This window comes from Rhincodon typus, chromosome 7, assembly GCF_021869965.1.
Source record: "Rhincodon typus isolate 14 chromosome 7, sRhiTyp1.1, whole genome shotgun sequence".
NCBI classification, from domain to species: Eukaryota; Metazoa; Chordata; class Chondrichthyes; order Orectolobiformes; family Rhincodontidae; genus Rhincodon; species Rhincodon typus.
In genome coordinates, this window is record NC_063338.1 from 60,300,953 (window position 1) to 60,322,310 (window position 21,358).

General features: G+C 38.9%; 1 protein-coding gene across 1 annotated transcript in view; it reads right to left on the reverse strand.

The window, feature by feature from the left end:
- lrp2a (low density lipoprotein receptor-related protein 2a) overlaps positions 1-21,358 on the reverse strand; it is a 286,554-nt gene that overhangs the window by 112,440 nt on the left and 152,756 nt on the right. Inside the window, exons 32-38 of the mRNA XM_048599223.1 lie at positions 20,962-21,201; positions 14,529-14,714; positions 10,966-11,886; positions 9,948-10,113; positions 5,311-5,469; positions 3,420-3,709; positions 1,379-1,582 (exon numbers count right to left, since the gene is read on the reverse strand). Coding sequence (XP_048455180.1) covers positions 1,379-1,582; positions 3,420-3,709; positions 5,311-5,469; positions 9,948-10,113; positions 10,966-11,886; positions 14,529-14,714; positions 20,962-21,201 — 2,166 coding nt within the window. The remainder of the gene's footprint in view (positions 1-1,378; positions 1,583-3,419; positions 3,710-5,310; positions 5,470-9,947; positions 10,114-10,965; positions 11,887-14,528; positions 14,715-20,961; positions 21,202-21,358) is intronic.

The following is a 21,358-nucleotide window of genomic DNA, read 5'->3' on the forward strand; positions in this document are numbered from 1 at the left end:
GTTTCTAAAACTGGTTCCTTCATTTTAACAGAAAAATTGTAGCCTCTGGACTTAAATCCTACATGTTCTACAGTCAAACAGTGTTACAACCCCCATAGGAAACTGTCTCACATTGCAATTGGGATCAGGTGCAATGTGACTTTGCTATTTTTAATAAATTAGTCTGTGGGATTATTTGGGATCTTTTAAAGGTTTACTCAAGATGTTAAACCTTAGTCAAAGGGTCAATAATGAGGGGGAATAATTTCAAAGCAAAAAACAGGAAGTTTAGAGGGGAGATGAAGAAGACATTTTTACCCAGAGGGTGGTGGGGGTCTGGAATGTGCTGTTTGCAAGAATACTGTTTGGGAGGGTAGTTAAGACAGGAAACCACACGACTTTTAAAAAGTACTTTGATGAGCACTTGAAGTGTCATAACATTCAAGTCTATGGCCCTAGTGTGGAAAAGCGGCACTAGAGTGTGTAGTAATACATTTTTGACATTATAAACTCGATGGGCCAAAGGACCTCTTCTGTGCTGTATGATTCTATGATTCTATGAACGATAGCAGGTTACATGAAATAAAATCGATCAAATGCAAACAAACCATTTTGCACAATTCAATTTTACCAATTTTAAAATCCTGCATAATTACAGGAAAAGTTGAATGTACTATACAGAGACAACTTGCATTTCTTACATGATGACTTGAATTCAGTAATTCACAGAGGAGGGGTGGAATGTGTAGGGAGAGGAGGGGTCATCAAATAGGGTGCCATAGCAGTAGCACTAGCTTAAATAGTTCATTGGTTAATGGGTACTCAAAAAAAAAGCATGTTGGTCAGAGAGGAGGCAGACATATGTAATATTGCATTTTATAAATAAATCCAGTTTTGTACTTCACTATCTTGTTTCAAAATGATTTATCACACCATACTTGCATTCAACTAAGCTCCTTCACATCTTTCTTCCTTGTGCAGTGTCAGTAGTGGCCTATGCTTGCATGCTGGATTACCCCCAGAGGAGCTGGAAACACTATCCATAGCTTAAAATGCAGCCGATTAAGTTTCCAATATAACTAATGCAACATAGCAAAATGGAGAAAGGGGGAATGGAGGAGCTCGTCAAAAACCACAAAATATTCACAAAATAGAAGCATCTCGCAAAAAGGAATGCTTTTACCAGTTATGAACTAAAATAAGGCTGGTTCAAATGTCCATTTGCTACTTATGACTTCAAAGAAGGTATTTTACACAAGTTCCATTTCTATTCTATGTCACTGGACACTGAAAATGAATCATTTTCAAAATCAAGTTTATTGCCACTATGATATATTTTGATAATGATGTTGATAACAATGATAAAGATAGATTTTGTATATTATAGAAAGGAACTTACCACATACTCTCTCTGTTTCATCACTTTGATCTCCACAATCATTGTCAGTGTCACATTTCCACCTTTCTGGGATACAACGTCCATTCAAACAAGTAAAGTAGCCAGTGGCACATGTAGTAGCATCAGATGAAACACAATCTTTATTGTTATTAACCAGGCGCCAATTTCCATGAGCAGGGCATTGGCATTCTGCACCCTCAGGCCCTATAGCATAATGGCAATATAAAAATATGCACAGTATTAATACTCAGTAATCAAACTGATAAACAAATCTATAAAAGCGTACTTTACATGACATGTAAACAACATGCTACCATTGAGATTGGAATAATACTATGGACTCTAATTATCAATGCAATTTAAATAGTTACTATACATCTCTCAGCTCTAATCTTCCCAATGTATAGCACATTTAGATAGCTGGATAGCTCTGCAATCCTGCTACATCCAGTAGTGAATGGTGTTGTACCATTAGTCAAGTAACTGGTGGTGGAGGCTCTACCAATATTCCCATCCTAAACATTGGGGAGCTCAGCGCATCTGTGCAAAAGACAAGGCTGAAATACTTGCAAATATCTCCAGTGAATGAATAACTTTGCTTGTTCCTCAGGTCCTCAATATCACTGATGCCAATTTCAACTAATTTGACTCATTCCACATGACATCATGGAACAGCTAAAGGAACTGGATACTGCAAAGGGTATGACCTGACAACATTCCAGCAATAACACGGAAGACTTGTGCTCCAGATCTAGTTGTGTCCCTAGCTAAGCTGTTCCAGTACAGTGACAACACAGACATCTATGTGCAAAATTTCCCAGAAATGTTCTGTATACAAAAGCAGGACAAATCCAACGCAGCTGATTAGCGCCCCTTTAGTCTCCTCTCCAGTGAAATGATGGAAGGGCTCATCAGCAGTTTTATCAAGCAGCACTGGCAAAGAAATGACCTGCTCACTGCCACTCAGGTTCAGCTCTATCAGGGTCATTTAGCTCCTGACCATATTATAGCTTTGGTCCAAACATGGACAAGATAACTCAATTTCAGAGGTGAGGTAAGACTGACTGTCCTTTGCAACTAGGCAACATTTAATCAAGTTAAGCATCAAGGAACCTTAGCAAAACTGCAATCAATGGGCATTGAGAGGGAACTGGTTGGATCAACCTAGTACAAAGAAAGATGGTTGTAGCTTTTGTGCAATCGTCTCAGTCTCACAATATCATTGGAGGAAATCCAGCCATCTTAGTTGCTTTATAAATGATCTTTCCTCCAACGTATGGTCAGAAGTGGGAATGCACGCTGCTGACTACACAGTGTTCAACACCATTCGGAACTCCTCAGATGCTGAAGCAGTTCATTTACATATGCAGTCACCTGGACAACATCCAAGTCAGTGTGATAAGTGATAACTAATATTTGCACCACACAAACATCAATTTCCACCAAGACAAAATTTAACTATCGCTCATTGGCATTCAGCAGAATTGCTGTCAACTGAACCCACACTAACAACATTCTGGTGAACACCACTGACCAGAAACTGAACTGGACCAGCCATATAAATACTGTGGCAACAAAAACAAGTCAGAGGGTTGGAATCCTTTCAATGAGTAATTCACTTCCCATAGCCTGCCCACTATGTACAAAGCACAAATCAGGATGAAAGATGGGGCAAATATTTCTCTAGTGATTAAACTAGACTATTGAGACTAACCATATCAGGAAGCATGTTTCCACACAAAGATCATTTCTTTTTTCAACCAAAGTCTTCAGTAATTGAAATTTACACCATGATCAATAGATTTTCTTTAGGCAAGAGAATCAAAGGATATATAGACAAAAGATTGATAAATGGAGTTCAGAACATCCATATCTAATTAAATGGTGGAATATGTTCATGAAGCTAAGAAATGGTTTGCTTCTGTTCATAGCTTTTGTTCTTATGTATATAAGGTGCGTTCTCAAAAGAAAGGTGTAAAAATATTAAGAAATTAATTTTTTGTCCAATTATTTAAATATTATAGGTAGACATTGTTAATACCTGGAGTACAAATGTGACTGCAACCACCATTAAATTGATCACATGGATTATTGCAATGTTGCTGCTTGTTCTCAGACATGACATGAATATCCATCGGACGATGTGGGAGGTTTTGTATCATCACAGTCTGGTCAGACCCATCATGTTTATTGACCCGGTAGATGCTTTTAGTGCTCCAGTCTGTCCAGTAGAGATAGTCATCATACAGGGTCACTGCGAATGGGTAAATTGCAGTGCTAACAATCACCTCACGGTTTGTACCTGTAAGACTACACCGTTCAATCTTCCGTCTGAAACAGAATAAATTAAATGTTGCAGCAGATATTAATTACTGGAAAATAACATTAATTTCAGAACCACAGAGCAAGGGTTAAAATCTCAAATTATCACAATGAATAGGAATTTGTAAAACAAAAAGCTTTTCTGTGATTGCATTTATTGCAATTCAAAACAATACTATAAAATTATCCCAGAGACAGTAGGAACTGCAGATGCTGGAGAATCTGAGATAACAAGGTGTAGAGCTGGATGAACATAGCAGGCCAAGGAGCATCAGAGGAGCAGGAAAGCTGACGTTTCGGGCCTAGACCCTTCTTCAGAAAAAGGGAGTTTGTCTGTTCAGATAGCACTTACCTAACCCTTTATTACCTCAATCCTTCCACCACCTTTCTAATGTCAGGTAAATTGTACAACATACAAGAGCTGATTTTTCTGAATAAGGGTCTAGGCCCGTAACGTCAGCTTTCCTGGTCCTCTGATGCTGCTTGGCCTGCTGTGTTCATCCAGCTCTACATCTTCTTATCTATAAAATTATCCGGTCAGTTCTAGCCAGCATGCCTCAAGCAATGACTTATTTTCTTGTATCCATGCTATTACCAATGAAGTCCGCAAGGATTTAACCTCAACCACTTCTCATTCTCAGGTACATTGTACCCTTGGTAATTTTATGGCGAGACATACACTGAAGTTTGTCTGTTCAGATAGCACTTACCTAACCCTTTATTACCACGATCCTTCCACCACCTTTCTAATGTCAGATAAATTGTACAATATACAAGAGCTGATTTTAACTCTGAGCTAGTTTCACGCTGGTGTGAAAAACAGGGAGTGTGAAATGTACTCACTGAACTCAAATTTCAGCCCCCACATATCGAAACTCTTGACCTTATTTCGCATTGCTAGTCAGCTGTTTACTTGAATGTTGCAGTTGGCCTGAAGAGTTGTGTGACAGCCCATCAGTTGCCATTGAAAGGAAGGTTTACCAGCAAGGAAGTAATTCACAGGATAACTATTCTGGGAGGCCTTATATGAAGGAAGGATTGGAAAGGTATCCAGATCATGGAATTGCCCATCAACTGTTCTTTCTCTGCTTGAAATAATAGTGGGATCCATCATTATCTTAAAATGAAAGAGCTCCAAGGAATGAGAGTATTCATCACTATGGCTGTACTTTGGTGCTCACACAGCAGCTGAGCATTTGAAAATTAGATCCTTTCCTGGTTCATATGAGGCACAACACATTAGGTACAGTGGTCTGAGGGACAATGTTGAAGCAATTAATATAACCCTGTTTGGCTGTCCAAATGGGTTATTCTTATTCGTGAACTACATGTTCTTAAATTGACAATCTTGTTTAATGGGATAACAACAAAGGATGTTGTAGTAATGGAGATTTAAGTTTGAAACTTTTGCAGTGAATGTTATTTTTACACGTTTGCAGCAAAAGCACAATGTTAAAACGAAGTTGTAGAATGAGATAATTTGATGCTGTGCATCTGATTTAGTACATAATAAATATTTGAAAAATTATAGGTACACCCAAATTACATTTTAACTCCTTCATACAAGCCTACTAGTGGCAGGAAATCAATAAACATTGCAATAAACATACAGAGAGCCATCAGCCCAGTAGAGTTTCTGATCTTCATAGTCCATTGTCAGTCCATTTGGCCACACTAAACTGGTATTTATAATGGGTATACGAAAGCTTCCTCCAAGTGTTGCTCGTTCTATTTTAGGACTAGTTCCCCAATCAGTCCAATACATATACCTGTTAGAAAAACATATCAATCAAGGAAATTTTTAATATTCTATACTATGTGCATACTGCTATTTTAATACAAAGTAAAAGTCTCAAGGGAAATTTTCCTAGTCCAAGCTTGAGTGGAGCACATTATCAACAAACTGGGTAGCTTGGAGTTTAAACATGAAAAGTAATTGGCTTAAGTTTCTTTCATTAGATTAATGAAGGAAAATCAGGCAAGCTGCTTTGCATAATACATCTGATACATGCTGCTTTAGAAAATACATCCATTTATTTCTCTTTTCTCTTTCTATTTAACTCTTTTGCTCCCAATCCCAGGAATCAAACCTGTAGATGCATTGTGTCGCAACTCATCTGCTCCTGTTTACCATTGACTAACCCTTGTTTCTCCCCTGTTTGAAGATCCATCCGATAACTCAAACTTCACAGTTCAAGACTGAGTACTCTCATCCTCAAGTACCAGCACAGAAATTAGCTATCTATGTGACACATACATTGAGTTAGTGAGGCCGCTACATGATATGCCATTAAACACATTCAGCATGAACAGTTAAAATTGGAAAGCATTGCCCAGGAAACAGTTCATGATAGATTAGAGTTGAGTTCATCCTTGAAGAAGTAGACAGAGGTGCAGACTTTAGGGGTGGGATGGGGGGTAAGCTGTTACACACTGGTTAGTCTAGCTTTGGAAAAATTCCTGAGTCTTTGGCATGTTCAGACAACAACTGGTTTATTACATACTAAGGAACTTTATACAGTTCCACATGACCAGATCTTACAATGCTGAAGCCATAATTACGCTCCCTACATGTCCTTCCATCATGTGATCTCCTACCTTACCATTGTGGGTGGTGTTAATGACATAGTCCCACATCACCATTATGCTTCAGGGATGAGACTTTAAAGGAAGGTTATGTTAAATAATCGCACCAAGAATTGCTCAAAACAGTAATTGATTATCAGTGAACCTGTGTTACATGCAGCAAAATCCATGACTGACAAGTGTGTGGTTCTGCTGCACAGTTCATCAACCACGTGCTGTTTAATCACCTTGGGGAGTGCAGACTCTTCCAAGGGCCTGTGTCACAACTGAAAGCATCACTGAGATATTTGTATCCGGGCCATGCATACTCTGGACCGCATCACTTCCTCTGCATGTTGTCAGATATGGATCAAATGGGTGGTGGTTTCAAGCTGTATCCAAGATCTCCTACGATCTTCCCTTCTGCAGATCAGTGGAGCATGGGATTGGAACTGTTGCTCTCTCTCAGACTGCATCATATTTAGACTCTGCCCCTTAAGGGCTACCAATTACTGGCCTCAAAAGCCTTTGCTTATGCCTCAGCAACTTCCTACTTTGTAGTAGCTGAGATAGTAATTCATAGGAGCACAAGGAAAGGTGGGAATACTCAAGAAAGACACAGGGCTCCAAATAAGGTTATCATTGTCCAGCATTTGTTTAAAGCTGTAAAATATTACTAATAATTTTTTGAAATCTTTATTTGCAGGGTGTTCTTGCACTAGCTGGTGGTCTCGCAGTGTTAGTTAGCATGATATTCAATACTGATCTTTGACTAAATGCGAATTATTTAAGGGTGGAAAATCCAAGACACATGCTCATTCAGCTGATTTATTCTTTAGTAGGTTGTTGTTGAAGTTCTCTTACTTCCCCATTATTTTCTATGTTTGTATTGCCTTTTCCTTCCTCAATGTGAAGGTCCTCATTCAATGGTAGCTTCATGTGTTGTCTCGACTAGATAGCAAATATTTTCTGCAAACAACAAATCACTATTGTAAGAGTCATATTTTGTGATCTATCTTAAAGAAAGCCACCAGGCTTGTTTAGACAACAGAATAAATTCAGAACTTTGAGGATCTACTCAATTAGGTCCCATGAGCCTGACTGTAGCACAGATATGTACAAAGAGGTTCACAGAGGAGTTATAAACCAAGCGTACAGATGATACTTATTGTCTCCAAGTAGCGTGCCTCTCACTTTCTGTGAAAGGGCCAAAGTGAGATATAGAGGATTTCTATAAAATAAAAACATTATGACAGCTGCTATGAAAACGACAGAAAAGAAAACATAAGCTGCTGTAAAAACTCAGCATATCCGGCAGCATGAGTGGAGAGAAACCAGAGTTAACGTTTTGGGTCCAATGTCCCTTCCTCAGAACTATTCAGAAAGTGACTACATATTTGCATCAAGGGCTGCCGTGTGATCACACCCAATTTGTTTTTCATTTTTATATTCTTTCTCTTTTATGTCTGCAGAGTGGTGGGTGAAGAAGAAGGCCTCTAGTGGGAGTAGAAGTAGCAGCAAGCCAGACACAGCTCCACTCCAGCCTGGGGTCTCCCAATGATCTAGGAGCAAGTCCCGGGCTGACTCCCCCAGGCTAGGCTGAGGATCAAGGTCTGATGCTAGGCCCGGTGCCTGAAGGAGGGGAAGTGGCATTCTCAACACAGCGTGGTGGTCACCCGTGAGGCAGTCTTGTTCCAGCGTGGCGGTCTTGTCCCGGTGTGGACGTCTCATCCCTGTGCGGAGGTCTTCTTTGTCTTCGGCTTCCAGGTGTTCCAGCGGCCTGGCAGGTGGTTTCATCCAGGAGTGGCAGTCTCGGCCCGACATGATAGTCTTCTTCAGCACAGGCTTTCGACCCAGTATTCCAGCAGCCCGTCATGGCTATCTTTTCCTATAATGGCAATCTTGCCCTGGAATGGAGGTCTCGTCCCAGCCACATCTTCAGGCTACTCTATTGTTCCTTAATCGGCTTTTCCCGAGCCCAGGAGCCGTTAAGTAAACTGTGATGAACTTTGCCTTAATTTTACTCCTTTTTATTGTTATGCATGACTTCTGTCCTTGATATAGGCACCGTGGTGAGGGCGACTTAAACTTTTCACTATATTTTTCACATAAAAGGGCTCGTGACAATAAATTTTTATTCTATTCTATACACTAACAGAATGAATGTTTTAGGTACAAAAGGTCCTGTAAAAGGAACCTGAGGTAATATAGAAATAGGCAATGTTGGAAATGTTGCAATCTGTGCAAGTTTCAAAGCCTAACCCTACAAATTCCAGATGCTCCTGGGGAAGGTTTTGGAAGTGTTCACTGAAGCAAACATGACAGTCATCTATTTAATGCAGACTACCATGTTGCTGTTCAATATCATATATGACAGCCAGGAAGATGCTCAAGGAAAAGAAGTCCAGGACTGTACTGATCAGGCCAAAATGGGAGCAAGAGGCAAACCTTGTTGCAGGAACTGACGCAACTCTGTGAAAAGTTCCTTTGTGCAAAGTCATTATGCTGTTGATCAAAAAAGCACAGGTAGGTTATTGTTACCCTCTCGACTGTATTTGGAGCACAAATGATTCCTAAAAGTAAACCTTCTATTTCCTCCTCTTGCAGCTGTTGTTCTGTTTTGCTGTGTCCTCACTGTGCCCCTCTTCACAGCAAAGGATTATCAGACAAACTTTCATAAAGATAAAAATGCATTGCCAGAAGTCTTTTAAGGATTCTGGAGATTTTACAGACACCTTAAGTTTAAACAGACAAAAGCCAGTGTGTAGTACAAGCAAAAAGACTTGCATGTGTTATGAAATTCCAGGATTTTAATTGACAGCACTAACAATGCCTTTAAATATTATAAAGCTTCATCTCCACCTTCATTCCACATGGTGGGCAGCTTGAGGAGCTAGCAGTAACAACAGGGTCAAAAATGGCTTTGAGCTGTTGACAAGATCTTGCAGCCCCAATTTGTACATATTCATTAAGCCCCTTTACCTCAGTCCAAACATTTTCAAGTAGGAGCACTAACTACTTAAATCGAGGTCAATCCAAAAACTAGATTAGGTGGATGACTAGCAGTAAGCCAGCAGTTTTTCTTTTGTTCTATCATCCTGTTTTCACTTGCTAATGGAGAGTGTGACAAAAATCAACCTTGTTGTTCCATCATACAAGGCTGATGGTCTAATTATCCAACCAGAAGGTAAAGTTCACAAATTCGCAAACAGCAGCTGTCAGGCAGCAGAAAAGACCTCACTGTCCCCTTTTCCCTATTTATGCTAGTTAATAAAACTGGCTGAACATGATTCTGCTCATCTTTTCCATTATAAATATTAAGAGTTCAAAAGATCCAGCCTATTAGTAAATTCCTAAATATCACTAGTCAACAGCAACTAAATTTGCTTTCTCATCATAGCAATCTTTCAGCATTGTTTGATATCTGGTCATTGACTCTGTCTAGTTCAGGTCATCCTACTCAGTCCTGTAACATATTGTGTAATTACATTGGCCTCTATTCAGTTCTGCTTGCATGGATGTCTAATAGAATATTTGTACTTGGCGCTGGATGGAAGCCATTGGAATTTGCCTGGAAACTAATTTCATTAATGATCAAAAAGTTAAGAAGATACTAAGATAGTTTGTGACATGACCTGAATAATAATGTGTCAGTTTCAATCTGCAGTTTGACAAAGCTTACCCTCTGCAAGGATCCAGTACAATAGCTCTTGGCCTCGGAACATTTGCAATGATTGACTGATCGGTGCCATCCACTTTTATGGAGCTGATTGTTTGATTCAAATAATCACTATAATAAATCCTCTTGTTAATCCAATCATAGGCAATTCCATCAGGAGCATCCAAGCCTTGGAATAAATATTTGTTATATATTACTTAATGGTTTAAAATTTCTAAACTACTGATGTACAAAGGCAAAAAGCAAACTTTTGACTATGAACCAGTACTAATGAAGACTCAAATCATGCATTCTGAGAGGTCATTTAAAATCTCTTAAGTAATAGTAAGCAATTCTAGTAACAATGCATAGAGTAACTAATTACATCAGATGTTTGACGTTTATTTCTGGACAGAATTCAGTGGGTATGTAATTCCAGCTTCAAAATTCATATAATGAAATCCAGAAAAACATTGAATCAAAAAGTCATAAGGCTCAATTTTACATTATTACTGGAATCAATCATATTGATAGAATTCTGCTTACTGTGATAGGAAGCTCCATTTTTTGCTTCATTGAGAATATAATTTACAATAATGGTTTGTCCATAATCAATTTTAACTATAACAGACTGATAACAAAAATGGTTGTTAACAACTCTGGATTCTACATTCTATTATAGATACAATAATAGCAATTTGCATTTACAACAATGTAGATAAATGTCCTAAGGTGCTTCATAGAAACTGATAAAAATGAATGCAAACAGCACTTAGCTATAGAAAAAGTGATTGAAAGGGGTGACAGAATGAATGGTAGGGTTTAGGGAAAGAACTCCAGTTGAAGGCTTAATCATCAATTGTAGGGCAAAGGGACAGTAGATGTAAGGAAATACAGGCCTATAGAATTAAGCATTCAAGAAGCTTTTTTTCAAGCAATAAGTTTGCTGATGCTTAGGTGCTGATGTGGAATCTTGCACTCAGTTTTAGTCTGGTATAATTAACAGTCATATTATTATGTATAAAGAGATTGTTGTATTTACCTGATATCACCTGTGTAGGAGAAGCAGAAACATTGTCAAGACTGATGTAGCTGATTATGCTGCGCCCTCGGCCAAAACTTTGTGTAAAATAAATTCTGTTGTCACTGCTGTCATAGTCAAGTGCCACTGCAGTCCACCATACATTCACTGTTGCGAAGGGCCGTGTATGGTCAGCTGTATCGAAGTGAAGACTCTGAATGGAACCTTCTGTTGCATATATCAAATAATCATTAGTGACGATCATACAATGTTTCCCATCAGCAGCCAACCTACCATGGGCACACCCACATTTTGGCACTTGCAAATCAGGCAATGCGAAACAAAATTGGGCACATTCTCCATTAGAATCCAAGCAAGGGTTATTGTTAACTTGCTGGGTAGATGTTGGTTGAATCCTTTTATCAAACATTACCACATCCCTTAACAAATTCAAATTGTCCCGGATAACAGAAGGTTGTTCCATGTTTCCAGGTTCTTTACTTGCACGTAAAATCTTCTTCAAGTTTCTATCCACCCAAATCATACTGTTTTCAAAGATAGTGATTCCAAATGGGGTTGGATACCGACTGCCATAACGAATTATCTCATGTTCAGCACCATCAGGTGAGATCCTCGCAATCAGGTCGAGGGCGTCATCAACCCAGTAGATGTAATTATTTGTGTGGTCAACAGCTAGACCTCGTGGCGTGACAATACCATCATCCACTAAGACAGTTCTGTTAGAGCCATCAAGAAAAGCCCGCTCAATTTTAGGATTCTGACCATAATCAGCCCAGAAGATATACCGGATCGTTGGATTTACTACAATATGTCTTGGCCGATCCACTGATGTTTTCATGAGAACTCGACGAAAAGTGGTATTCAAACGGAGAATTTCAATAAATGTCTCAGTTTGGAAAGCGTTTGTGAAATAGAGATTGCCTGTATTACGTAAAAAAAGAAACATATATCATATATTCTAAAGGATAAATAGCTGGTTCTATGAAACCTATAAGCTTTGGGTTCAATTGCAGACTAGAATCAGTCTGCACTGCTGAATTATTCTGGGGTTCAGTACACTCATCACAGAGATATAAATCCAAGTCACTTACAAATTAAATCATTGAGTGATTCTAATATCATCATTCATTCCTGATCATTTTAACTATTTTGTATAATACAAAGTTTATTTTTATTTTCTTTTTGAAATATAGCACAGGCTAAATTTGAATCATGATGTTCAACTGAAAAAGGTACTTATTATGAAGTAAAATAGCTGTATATCACCAAGGATGAGACATCAAACACCAACAGTAACATGTACACTAGACTATTGTTAAACTACACTTTCTGGTCAGAAGAGTATAATGTTGAGTCAGCATACCTGAGCTATATTAGTATCTGCATGCATGCATGCAGCTTCCCTTTTGCAGACAACTAATTCCTAGTATTGTTGAATTAAAAAAAAAGAGACATCGTCAAAGCTTTTTGTCTTGCAATCCTCAAGGCAGACAGAAGAATACCAATCGAAGGTTATTATTAGGGATTGCAGTATGGCTCACTTACACTCGCAACAGGCTAAATATTTTCATTATGCAGGCATTACATCTTTTGCAGTTAAACAGAACTTTATGGGGCAACTCCCCCAAGTTGATGTCCCAAACAACCAAACGCTGCTGGCAAACTAATTAGTGCCATTTTTTGCACGCTGAGTAAATTATTGCTTTGAAATCTGGCATTCTTGCATCTGTCCTGATGAGTGCAAGATAAAACACTAACTGCATTTGTCTTTTTTAACACTGCTCAGATTCTGTACTATCAAGTGACTAACAATTCTTAGTATTGCATTAAGAAAGCTTTAATCTTAACAGCAAACCTGACAGTTTAGGCACTTTTAAAATGCTTCGTGCTAGGTGTTAAACTATACTAATTGTGAAATACACACATCATGACAGTTATCTCCAAAAGGTAGACTCACGCCTCTCCTGTCAGTTTTAGCAGTGATGGTAACGTAAGAATATTTAGTTTATATGGAAGGGTTTCTACAATTACAAGATGGTGAAGGAAATCCAATAAAAGCTTGATCAAAAATAGAGAAAGCAAATTCAAAACCTGAATTTTGATACTTGGTGTTTTGCAAATATCATTATTGGGAGAAATAAGAAAATAACAATGAGATAGGACCATAGATCACAGAAATTCGATCTGGAGATGATACACAGCCAAAGGGAAACTTGATTTATCTATAACTACAGTGAATACTTATCTATAACTACAGTATTTAATACTGTTCAAAGATGTAACAGGATTTTATACTGGAAAGGCTGTGAAATAGTTTCCTTCAGGTTTTCATCTATTTATTAAGGCCAGAACTCATTAATAATTAATATGTTGTTACATTAGCAAAAGTTTGACCAAAATATTAGCATGTATCAACAGATTTTAGATTTCTCTTATTTTGCAGATGTTCAAATTATTTTCTTCTTATTTACAAAAATAAGATATTGTTTGCAACAAACAAATCATGTTCTCCGAGTAACAGTCCAAGATTAATGGAGTCTGTTCTCAACTATGTTAAAGCATTTAACACTGAAGTGATCTTCCCAACTCATATTTATGCACTCACTAAGATTGCCTATTTCCATATTCACAGAATTGTCTGATTTCACTCCTGTCACAGCTCATCTGCCAGTAATATCCTTATTTATGCCTCTGTTATCTTTGTTCTAACTCGCCCATAGCTAGTATTCCACATTCTACCCTCCAGAAACTTCAGGTTATCAAAATCTGATGCCCATAGCTTAACACATTGCAAGTCCCATTCCGCTACCATCCCTGTGTCTACTGACCTTCATTCAGCTTCATGCCAAGCAGCATCTTGATTTTAAAATTCATATCATTTTCTTTAAATCTTCTGTGGCCTTGTCCCTCCCAATCTTTACAATCTCCAACAGCCCAGAGCTATCTGATATATCTGCACGCTCTAATTCTGATCTCCACAACCCTGTTCGTAATTGTGATCAGTAGCAGCCATACTTCAGTCGCCCAGATCCCAAGTTTTAGAATACCCTGACTATGATTCTCTACTTCTTTGTGCAGCTTTTGTCATTTAAGATGCTCCTTCAAATCTACCTTTTTAACTAAGCTCTTAGTCATTTGAGCTGATAGCCCGTTATTGCGCTGACTTACAATGCTCCTGTGAGGCATCTTGGGATGTATTCCATAAATCTGCCACATTAATATAGGAACAAAAACAAAGTTGCTGGAAAAGCTCAGGAGGTCTGGCAGCATCTGTGAAGGAAATAACAAAGTTAACGTTTCGGGTCCGGTTCCTCAGTTCTGAGGAAGGATCACCAGACCCGAAATGTTAACTCTTGTTCTTTCCTTCACAGATGCTGCCATATCTGCTGAGCTTTTCCAGCAACTTTGTTTTTGTTCCTGATTTACAACATCCGCAGTTCTTTTGCTTTTTATTTATATTAATATTATATTTATATTATTTACAGATTTCTTTTAATACAGCACACAAAAATTACAGGTGATTACCGTAAAGTTGGAAAATATAAAGTTCATCAGGCACTGACCTGCTACCCAATCTATTGCAATTCCTCGAATACCATTCTGACCAATTCCTGTAACTAGTACACTTTGGAAGGAAGATCCATCAGGTTTAATCCTCCGAATAGCATTCCTTGAAGCTGCTGTACTGAATTCACACCAGTAAATAAATCCCGATGCTATATGTACATCCACATGCAGGGCAAAGCGCACTAAAAGAAAAAATAAAAATATGACTTGTTTTAAATGCACAATTCCTGGTTTGGCAAAAGAAACAAAGAATCCCTGAGATGTGGGAGATCAAGGAGAAGTCAAATATCCCTGACACCAATGTTCGTAGGAAGTGTATCCACCTACAGCTCCTCTCAGACCACAAGGATCGGTTGGAGCAGCAGTTGGACTCTTTGAGGAGCATACAGGAGGCTAAGAGTTTTATCGATAGATGTTTCAGGGATATGGTCACATCAAAGGTTCAGCCAAATAAACGGGTGACCGTCAGGAGGGGCGGGCAGGCAGTACAGGATTCCCCTGGAATAATTCCCCTCTCAATGAAGTGTACAGTTTTAGACATTGTTTAGTGGGGGGATGGTCTCAGGGGAAAGCTACAACAACATCCAGATCAGTCGCACTATAACTGGCTCTATTGTACAGCAGGGAGGATCGAAGTGTAGGCGAGCAGTAGTGATAAGGGATTCTACAGTCAGGCGCACAGAGACGCATTTCTATGGCCGTGAGCGAGACTCCAGGATAGTGTTTTGCCTTCCTAGTGCTAAAGTCAAGAACGTCTCTGAACATTCTGCAAGGGGACAGTGAGCAGCCAGAGGCCATAGTCCATATTAGTGGTAATGACATAGGCAGGAAGCAAGGTGAGGTCCTGCAAAGGGAATTTAGCGAGTTAGGTAAGAAGTTGAAAAGCAGGATTGTAGGGTTGTAATCTTTGGATTATTCCCTCTGCCATGTGCTACTGAAGCTAGAAATAGGAAGATAATACTGTTGAATACATGGCTGAAAAGCTGGTGTAGGAGGGAGGGCTTCAGATATCTGGATCATTGGGCTCTCTTCCAGGGTAGTAGGAACCTGTACAAGAAGGATGGCTTGCACCTAAACTGGAGAGGCACCAATATCCTTGCAGGGACGTTTTTTAGTGCCACTTGGTTAAAACTAGAGTGGCAGGGGCTTGGGAACCAGAGCAGTAGGTCCACATATGCAGTGATTGAGAAGAAAGTAGAGGTTAAGTCAAGTAAGTCTAATAGGAAGAACTGATAGGGCCAATTTAATGAACACAGTAAGACTGGTGGTCTGGAGTATACTTATTTTGATGCAAGCAGTATAGCCAGTAAGGCAGATAAGCTTAGAGACTGGATTAGGACATGGAACTACAATGTTATAGCCATTAAAGAAACTTGGTTGAGAGAAGGGCAGGACCGTCAGGTCGACATTCCAGATTTTAGAGGTTTTAGAAATGATAGAAAGGAACGTAAAAGGGGTGGTGGAATTGCATTACTGTTTAAGGAGAATGTCACAGCTGCACTAAGAAAGGATGTCTTAGAGGCCTTATCCAGTGAAGCCATATGGGTAGAACTGAGGAATAAGAAAGATGCAATCACTATGTTGGTGTTATAGTATAGGTGTCCCAATAGCCAGCGGCAGATAGAGGAACAGATATGTGGGCAAGTCACGGAAAGATGTACGTGTATAATTTTAACTTCCCCAATATTGACTGGGACTACCTTAGTGCCAAGGGTTTGGATGGGGCAGAATTTTGTTTGGTGAATCAAGGAGGGTTTCTTGCAAAAAACAAATGTCAATAGTCCAACTAGAAAAGGTGCTGTACTAGACCTTGTATAGAGACTGGTCAGGTGATTGAAGTTTCAGTGGAGGAGCATTTTGAAAACAGTAATCATAATTCTGAGTTTTAAAGTAGTTATGGATTGGATAAGACTGGTCCTTGGGTACAAGTTCTAAATTGGGGGAAGGCTAAATACAACAGTATTAGGTAGGAACTACAGAAATTAGGTTGGGGGCAGCTGTTTGAGGGCAAATCCACATCTGACATGTGGGAGTCTTTTAGTTGGTTGATTGACCAGAGCTTAGGACCAGCATGTTCCTGTGAGAATGAAAGTTAAGGATGGCAAGATTTGGGAATGCTGAATGCCAAGAGATATTGATAGTTTAGTCAAAAAATAAAAGGAAGCATATGTAAGATTTAGGAAACTGAAATCTGTCAAGGCCCTTGAGGAATATAAAGGAAGCAAGAAAGAACTTAAACAAGGAATTGGGAGGACTTAGAGGGGCCAAGAAATGCCCTGGGCGAGTAGGATTAAGGAGAATCCCGAAGCATTTTATACGTATATTAGCAGCAAGAGGGTATCTACAGAAAGGGTAGATCCATGCAAAGACAAAGGAGAAATTGAAGTGTAGAGCTAAAGGAAGTGGGTGGGATCTTTAATGAGTACTTTGCATCAATATTAACTGAGGGGAAAGATAATAATGGATGATAATAAGATTGGTGAGGTAGCCTGGATATGTTGATTTTCTAGGGCATGTCAATAGTAAGAAGGAGGTGGTATTGGGTGTCTTGAGAAACATTAACTACATTAAGATAAGTACCCAGGGCCTGATGGGATCTTTCCCAGGATACTGAAGGAAGCAGTGGAGGAGATTTGCGAAGTCTTGACAAAGATCTTTGTATCTCCTCTTTAGCCACTGGCTAGGCCCCAGGATACTGGAGAATAGCCAATGTTTTTCCCTTGTTTAAGAAGGGCAACAGGGATAATTCAGGGAAGTATAGGCCGGTGAGCCTTACCACAGCATTGGGAATTTACTGGAGAAGATTCTTATGGACAGGATTTATTTACTTTTAGAAAAGAATGGACTTATTAGGGATAGTCAGCATAGCTTTGCTTGGCAGAGGGTATTGTATTACAAATTTGATTGCGTTTTTGAGACAGTGACGAAGATGATTGATAAGAGTAGAACAGTGAATGTTGTCTACATGGACTTTATTAAGGCATTTAACAAGGTCCTTCATGGTAGGCTGGTCCACAACATTATATCACATGGGATCCACAGATAGTTGGTTAGTTGCCTACAAAATTAGCTTAGCCATAGAAGACGGAGGGTTGTTATACAGAGGAGTTTTCTCACTGGAGATTTGTGACCAATGGTATTCTGCAAGGATCAGTGCTGGGGCCTCTCTTGTTTGTAATATCTACAAATGATTTGGATGAAAATGTAGGTGATCCAATTGGTAAGTTTGCACATGACACAAAAATTGGTGGAGTTGAGGATAATGAGAATGGTTGTCAAATGGCACAGCAGGATATAGATCAATTGGAAAGTTGGGCGGAGAAATGGCAGATGGAATTTAATCCATACAAGTGTGAGGTGATGCATTTTGAGAGATCAAATGCAAGAAGAAAGTATGCAGCAAATGGCAGGACCCTTAGATGCATTTATATACAGAGGAATCTTGGGGTGCAAGTCCATTGCTCTCTGAAATTGGCAACATAATTGGATAAGGTGGTAAAGGAGATATATGGCATGATTGCCTTCATCAATCAGGATATTGAGTATAAAAGTTGGCAAGTCATGTTGCAGCTGTATAAAATTTTAGTGTGACTGCATTTGGAGTATTGTGTGCCATTCTGGTCCCCACATCATATGAAAGATGTGGAGGATTTGAAGAAGGTGCAAAAGAGTTTTACCAGGATGTTGCATGGATTGGAGTGTGTTAGCTGTAAGGAGAGATCGGACAAACTTGGATTGTTTTCACTACAGCCTCAGAGGCTGACAAGGGGTGACCTGATAGAGGTATACACAAATTACAACGGGCTTGGAGAGGGTGAATAATTGGAGTATTTTTCCCAGGATGAACATGTCAAATGTTAGGGGGCAGGGGTTTAATGTGAGCGGGAAGAAATTTAAAGAAATGCGCAAGGCAAGTTTTTTTTACACAGAGGATGGTAGATGCCTGGAACACGCTGTCAGGAGAGGTGGTAGAAGCAGATACAATAGCAGTGTTTAAGATGCATTTAGACAGACACATGCACAGGCAGATGGGATTAGTTTAGAATGGTATGACGGTCAGCAAAGACATGGTGAGGCAAAGGACCTGTTCCTGTGCTGTACTGTTCTATGATCTATGAAAACTCTGAATCGAAACTAACACATGAACTTTTGGAATGATTTGAGCTGGAAATCCAACCCAAATATCCTAAAATGAAAACAGAAATTGGTGGAGAAACTCAGCAGGTCTGACAGCATCTGAGGAGAGAAAACAGTTAACATTTTGAGCCTAGTAACACTTCTTGGGAAATATTTGGATGTTACTTAATTTTTAAACACCTGAAATATTCAGAGCTGTAAATGTAACAGATTCATTAATGTTTTATTTGGGGTTTTCAAGCAGATGGTGTTCATAGCCATTTATCATTAAATCCTTGATAGGAATTTAATTTGAGATTTTCTTTTGTGGTAAAAAGATCAAAAATTGCATAAGTTCCAGGTGAAAGGGCATGAAATAGATTTGTCTTCAGATTAGACATTTGTATATATGTTGCCACAAAGTACCCAGAGATATGGTTCTACAGTCACAACATTGGTCAAACTGCATAAAACTTTCAATTAAAATCATGAATCTGAGGATTGGCAATTCACATTATCATTAATTTGTGACTATACTGTGCCTTTAAGAGAAATGTTTCTTTTGCAGATGGGTTTTGTCACAGTGGTGCCGAGGTGTCTCCTCTCAGCAGGCACATTACAAATAGCCTTGCATTTCTCCCTGGGTGTTTTTTCAGTCAAAAGATTCATGAGTTGGAGGGGAGGTGGGTGTCAGGCCTACACAGACCCAGAGGACTTTGGTTTGGCTTTTCGTTTGTCTCTTTTTGTTAGTTAGGTACTGGAGCAGACAGCGAGAGTTCTCTCTGCTGCCAGATTGAAGGTTTAGATAGAGCAATTGCCTCTTAGAAATCAAAAGGAACAGATGTAGAGCTGGATGAACACAGCAGGCCAAGCAGCATCAGAGGAGCAGGAAAGCTGACATTTCGGGTCTGGACCCTTCTTCAGAAAACCAGAAACGAAGACCCGAAACGTCAGCTTTCCTGCTCCTCTGATGCTGCTTGGCCTGCTGTGCTCATCCAGCTCGACACCTTGTTATCTCAGATTCTCCAGCATCGGCAGTTCCTACTATCTCAGAAGGAACAGATTGTTTCTTTCAGTGTTTCTTTCTCTTGGATTGGAGATGGACTGCATGTGAGAATAATAATTGTTTTGTGGCACTGCATTTTGGCAAAGGTTGTGTTTATTGGATGCAGCCTATATTGGTTTGATGATTAGTGATCAAACAATACATTGTCTTGTTACTATATCAATAGAGTAAAATTATATTGACTCTTTGTTTTGTTGCATTTTAATTGCATTGTAAGAATAGCATGTTTTGATTAAAGCTTAGTGGTGGACCAATCAAATCATATTTGGAGCACAGTGCCTTACAGTTGCCTTTAAAATAAAATAAAAGTTAAAGTCTCCATTGCATATTTTGGGGGAGGTTGTTTTGGTCTGTAACAAATTTTAAAATAAAACTGTTTTGTTAAATATTATGTACATCACCTAATGTTGGATGCTACGCGTAGGAACACTTAATAATGGTAATTTTGTGAGATGAGTTAGTTCTGCACAAACATACAATATTGATTAATATCCCCAACTAGTAGCAGCGTTCAAAAGAAGGCAGCAGCAGTGGTGAAAGGAAAAGTCAGAAAGATTGCTTCATTAAGTAGGGAGAAAGGATACAGTATGAATTAAGAATAGGAGGAATGAGGAAAGAGAAAGGAAAATGTGTGTCAACAAAAAAGAAAAGGTAGAAGAAATGTTAATGTGAATGAGGAAGGGAAGAAGCATGAAAAACCAGTTTGAGTTAGGACATGGTTGGGGTTAGAGTGCTTCCATAAACTGGGAATCGAGGCAGGAAATTCATAAAGAATTTTGAAACAATTAGCCAAATCAAGTAATAGAATACTGTTACATATCTAGCAATGTCTGAGAGAAATTAGAGGAATGAGTATACCTTCTGTCACAATCTTCCATAATTTCCAGTTGATTTTGCATGTGGAATTCCAAGTTTTTGTCATATACTTGATCAAGAGCACAGTCAGGTCTTTTATATGAATCATGCTAATGAAGATTTGCTTATATTAATTAATCTCTTTATGAAGTATCGCATAACACACATTTAAAGAACATCATAACTTCGCTTGTCTTTAAAACATTTTCTCACATAGTTTTGGCAGGCTGTGCATCATGTTTTAACATTTTTGTAAAGAATGAAAGAACACTAGCGGGACAATTTTTGAAATTTTTACTAGAAAATGCAGGGTTTACCATAAAAATATACCATATTGTGACATTTCTGTTCACAACACATTTTTTGGTTGAGAATAAGGATACTGTACTTACTACTGCCACCCACTGGTACCATGGCTTCAGAATGGTCATTTGCATCCAGGTTGAATCCTCTGATAACAGATAGCTGGGACACAATCAAAAATGAATCAAAGGACGAGCAGGTCTTGTTATCTGGGTTCATATGGTAGCCTGTATTACAAGCACAAGTATAGGCTCCATTGGGTCTGGGTAGACACAGTTGTTCGCACGTTCCAATATTGTTACTGCATCCATTGGAGGAACCAGCTGACCCTAAGTGAAATTGAAAATAAAATGAAAGCACAACTAACTTTTGTGAGTGTAGTACTTCCAATGTCATGATATTCCAAATGTTCACAAACAATTTCATTTTCGAAGTGCAACACCCTTGTTCTACAGGCAAGTCATTTCTGCAATTAAGGTGGGGACA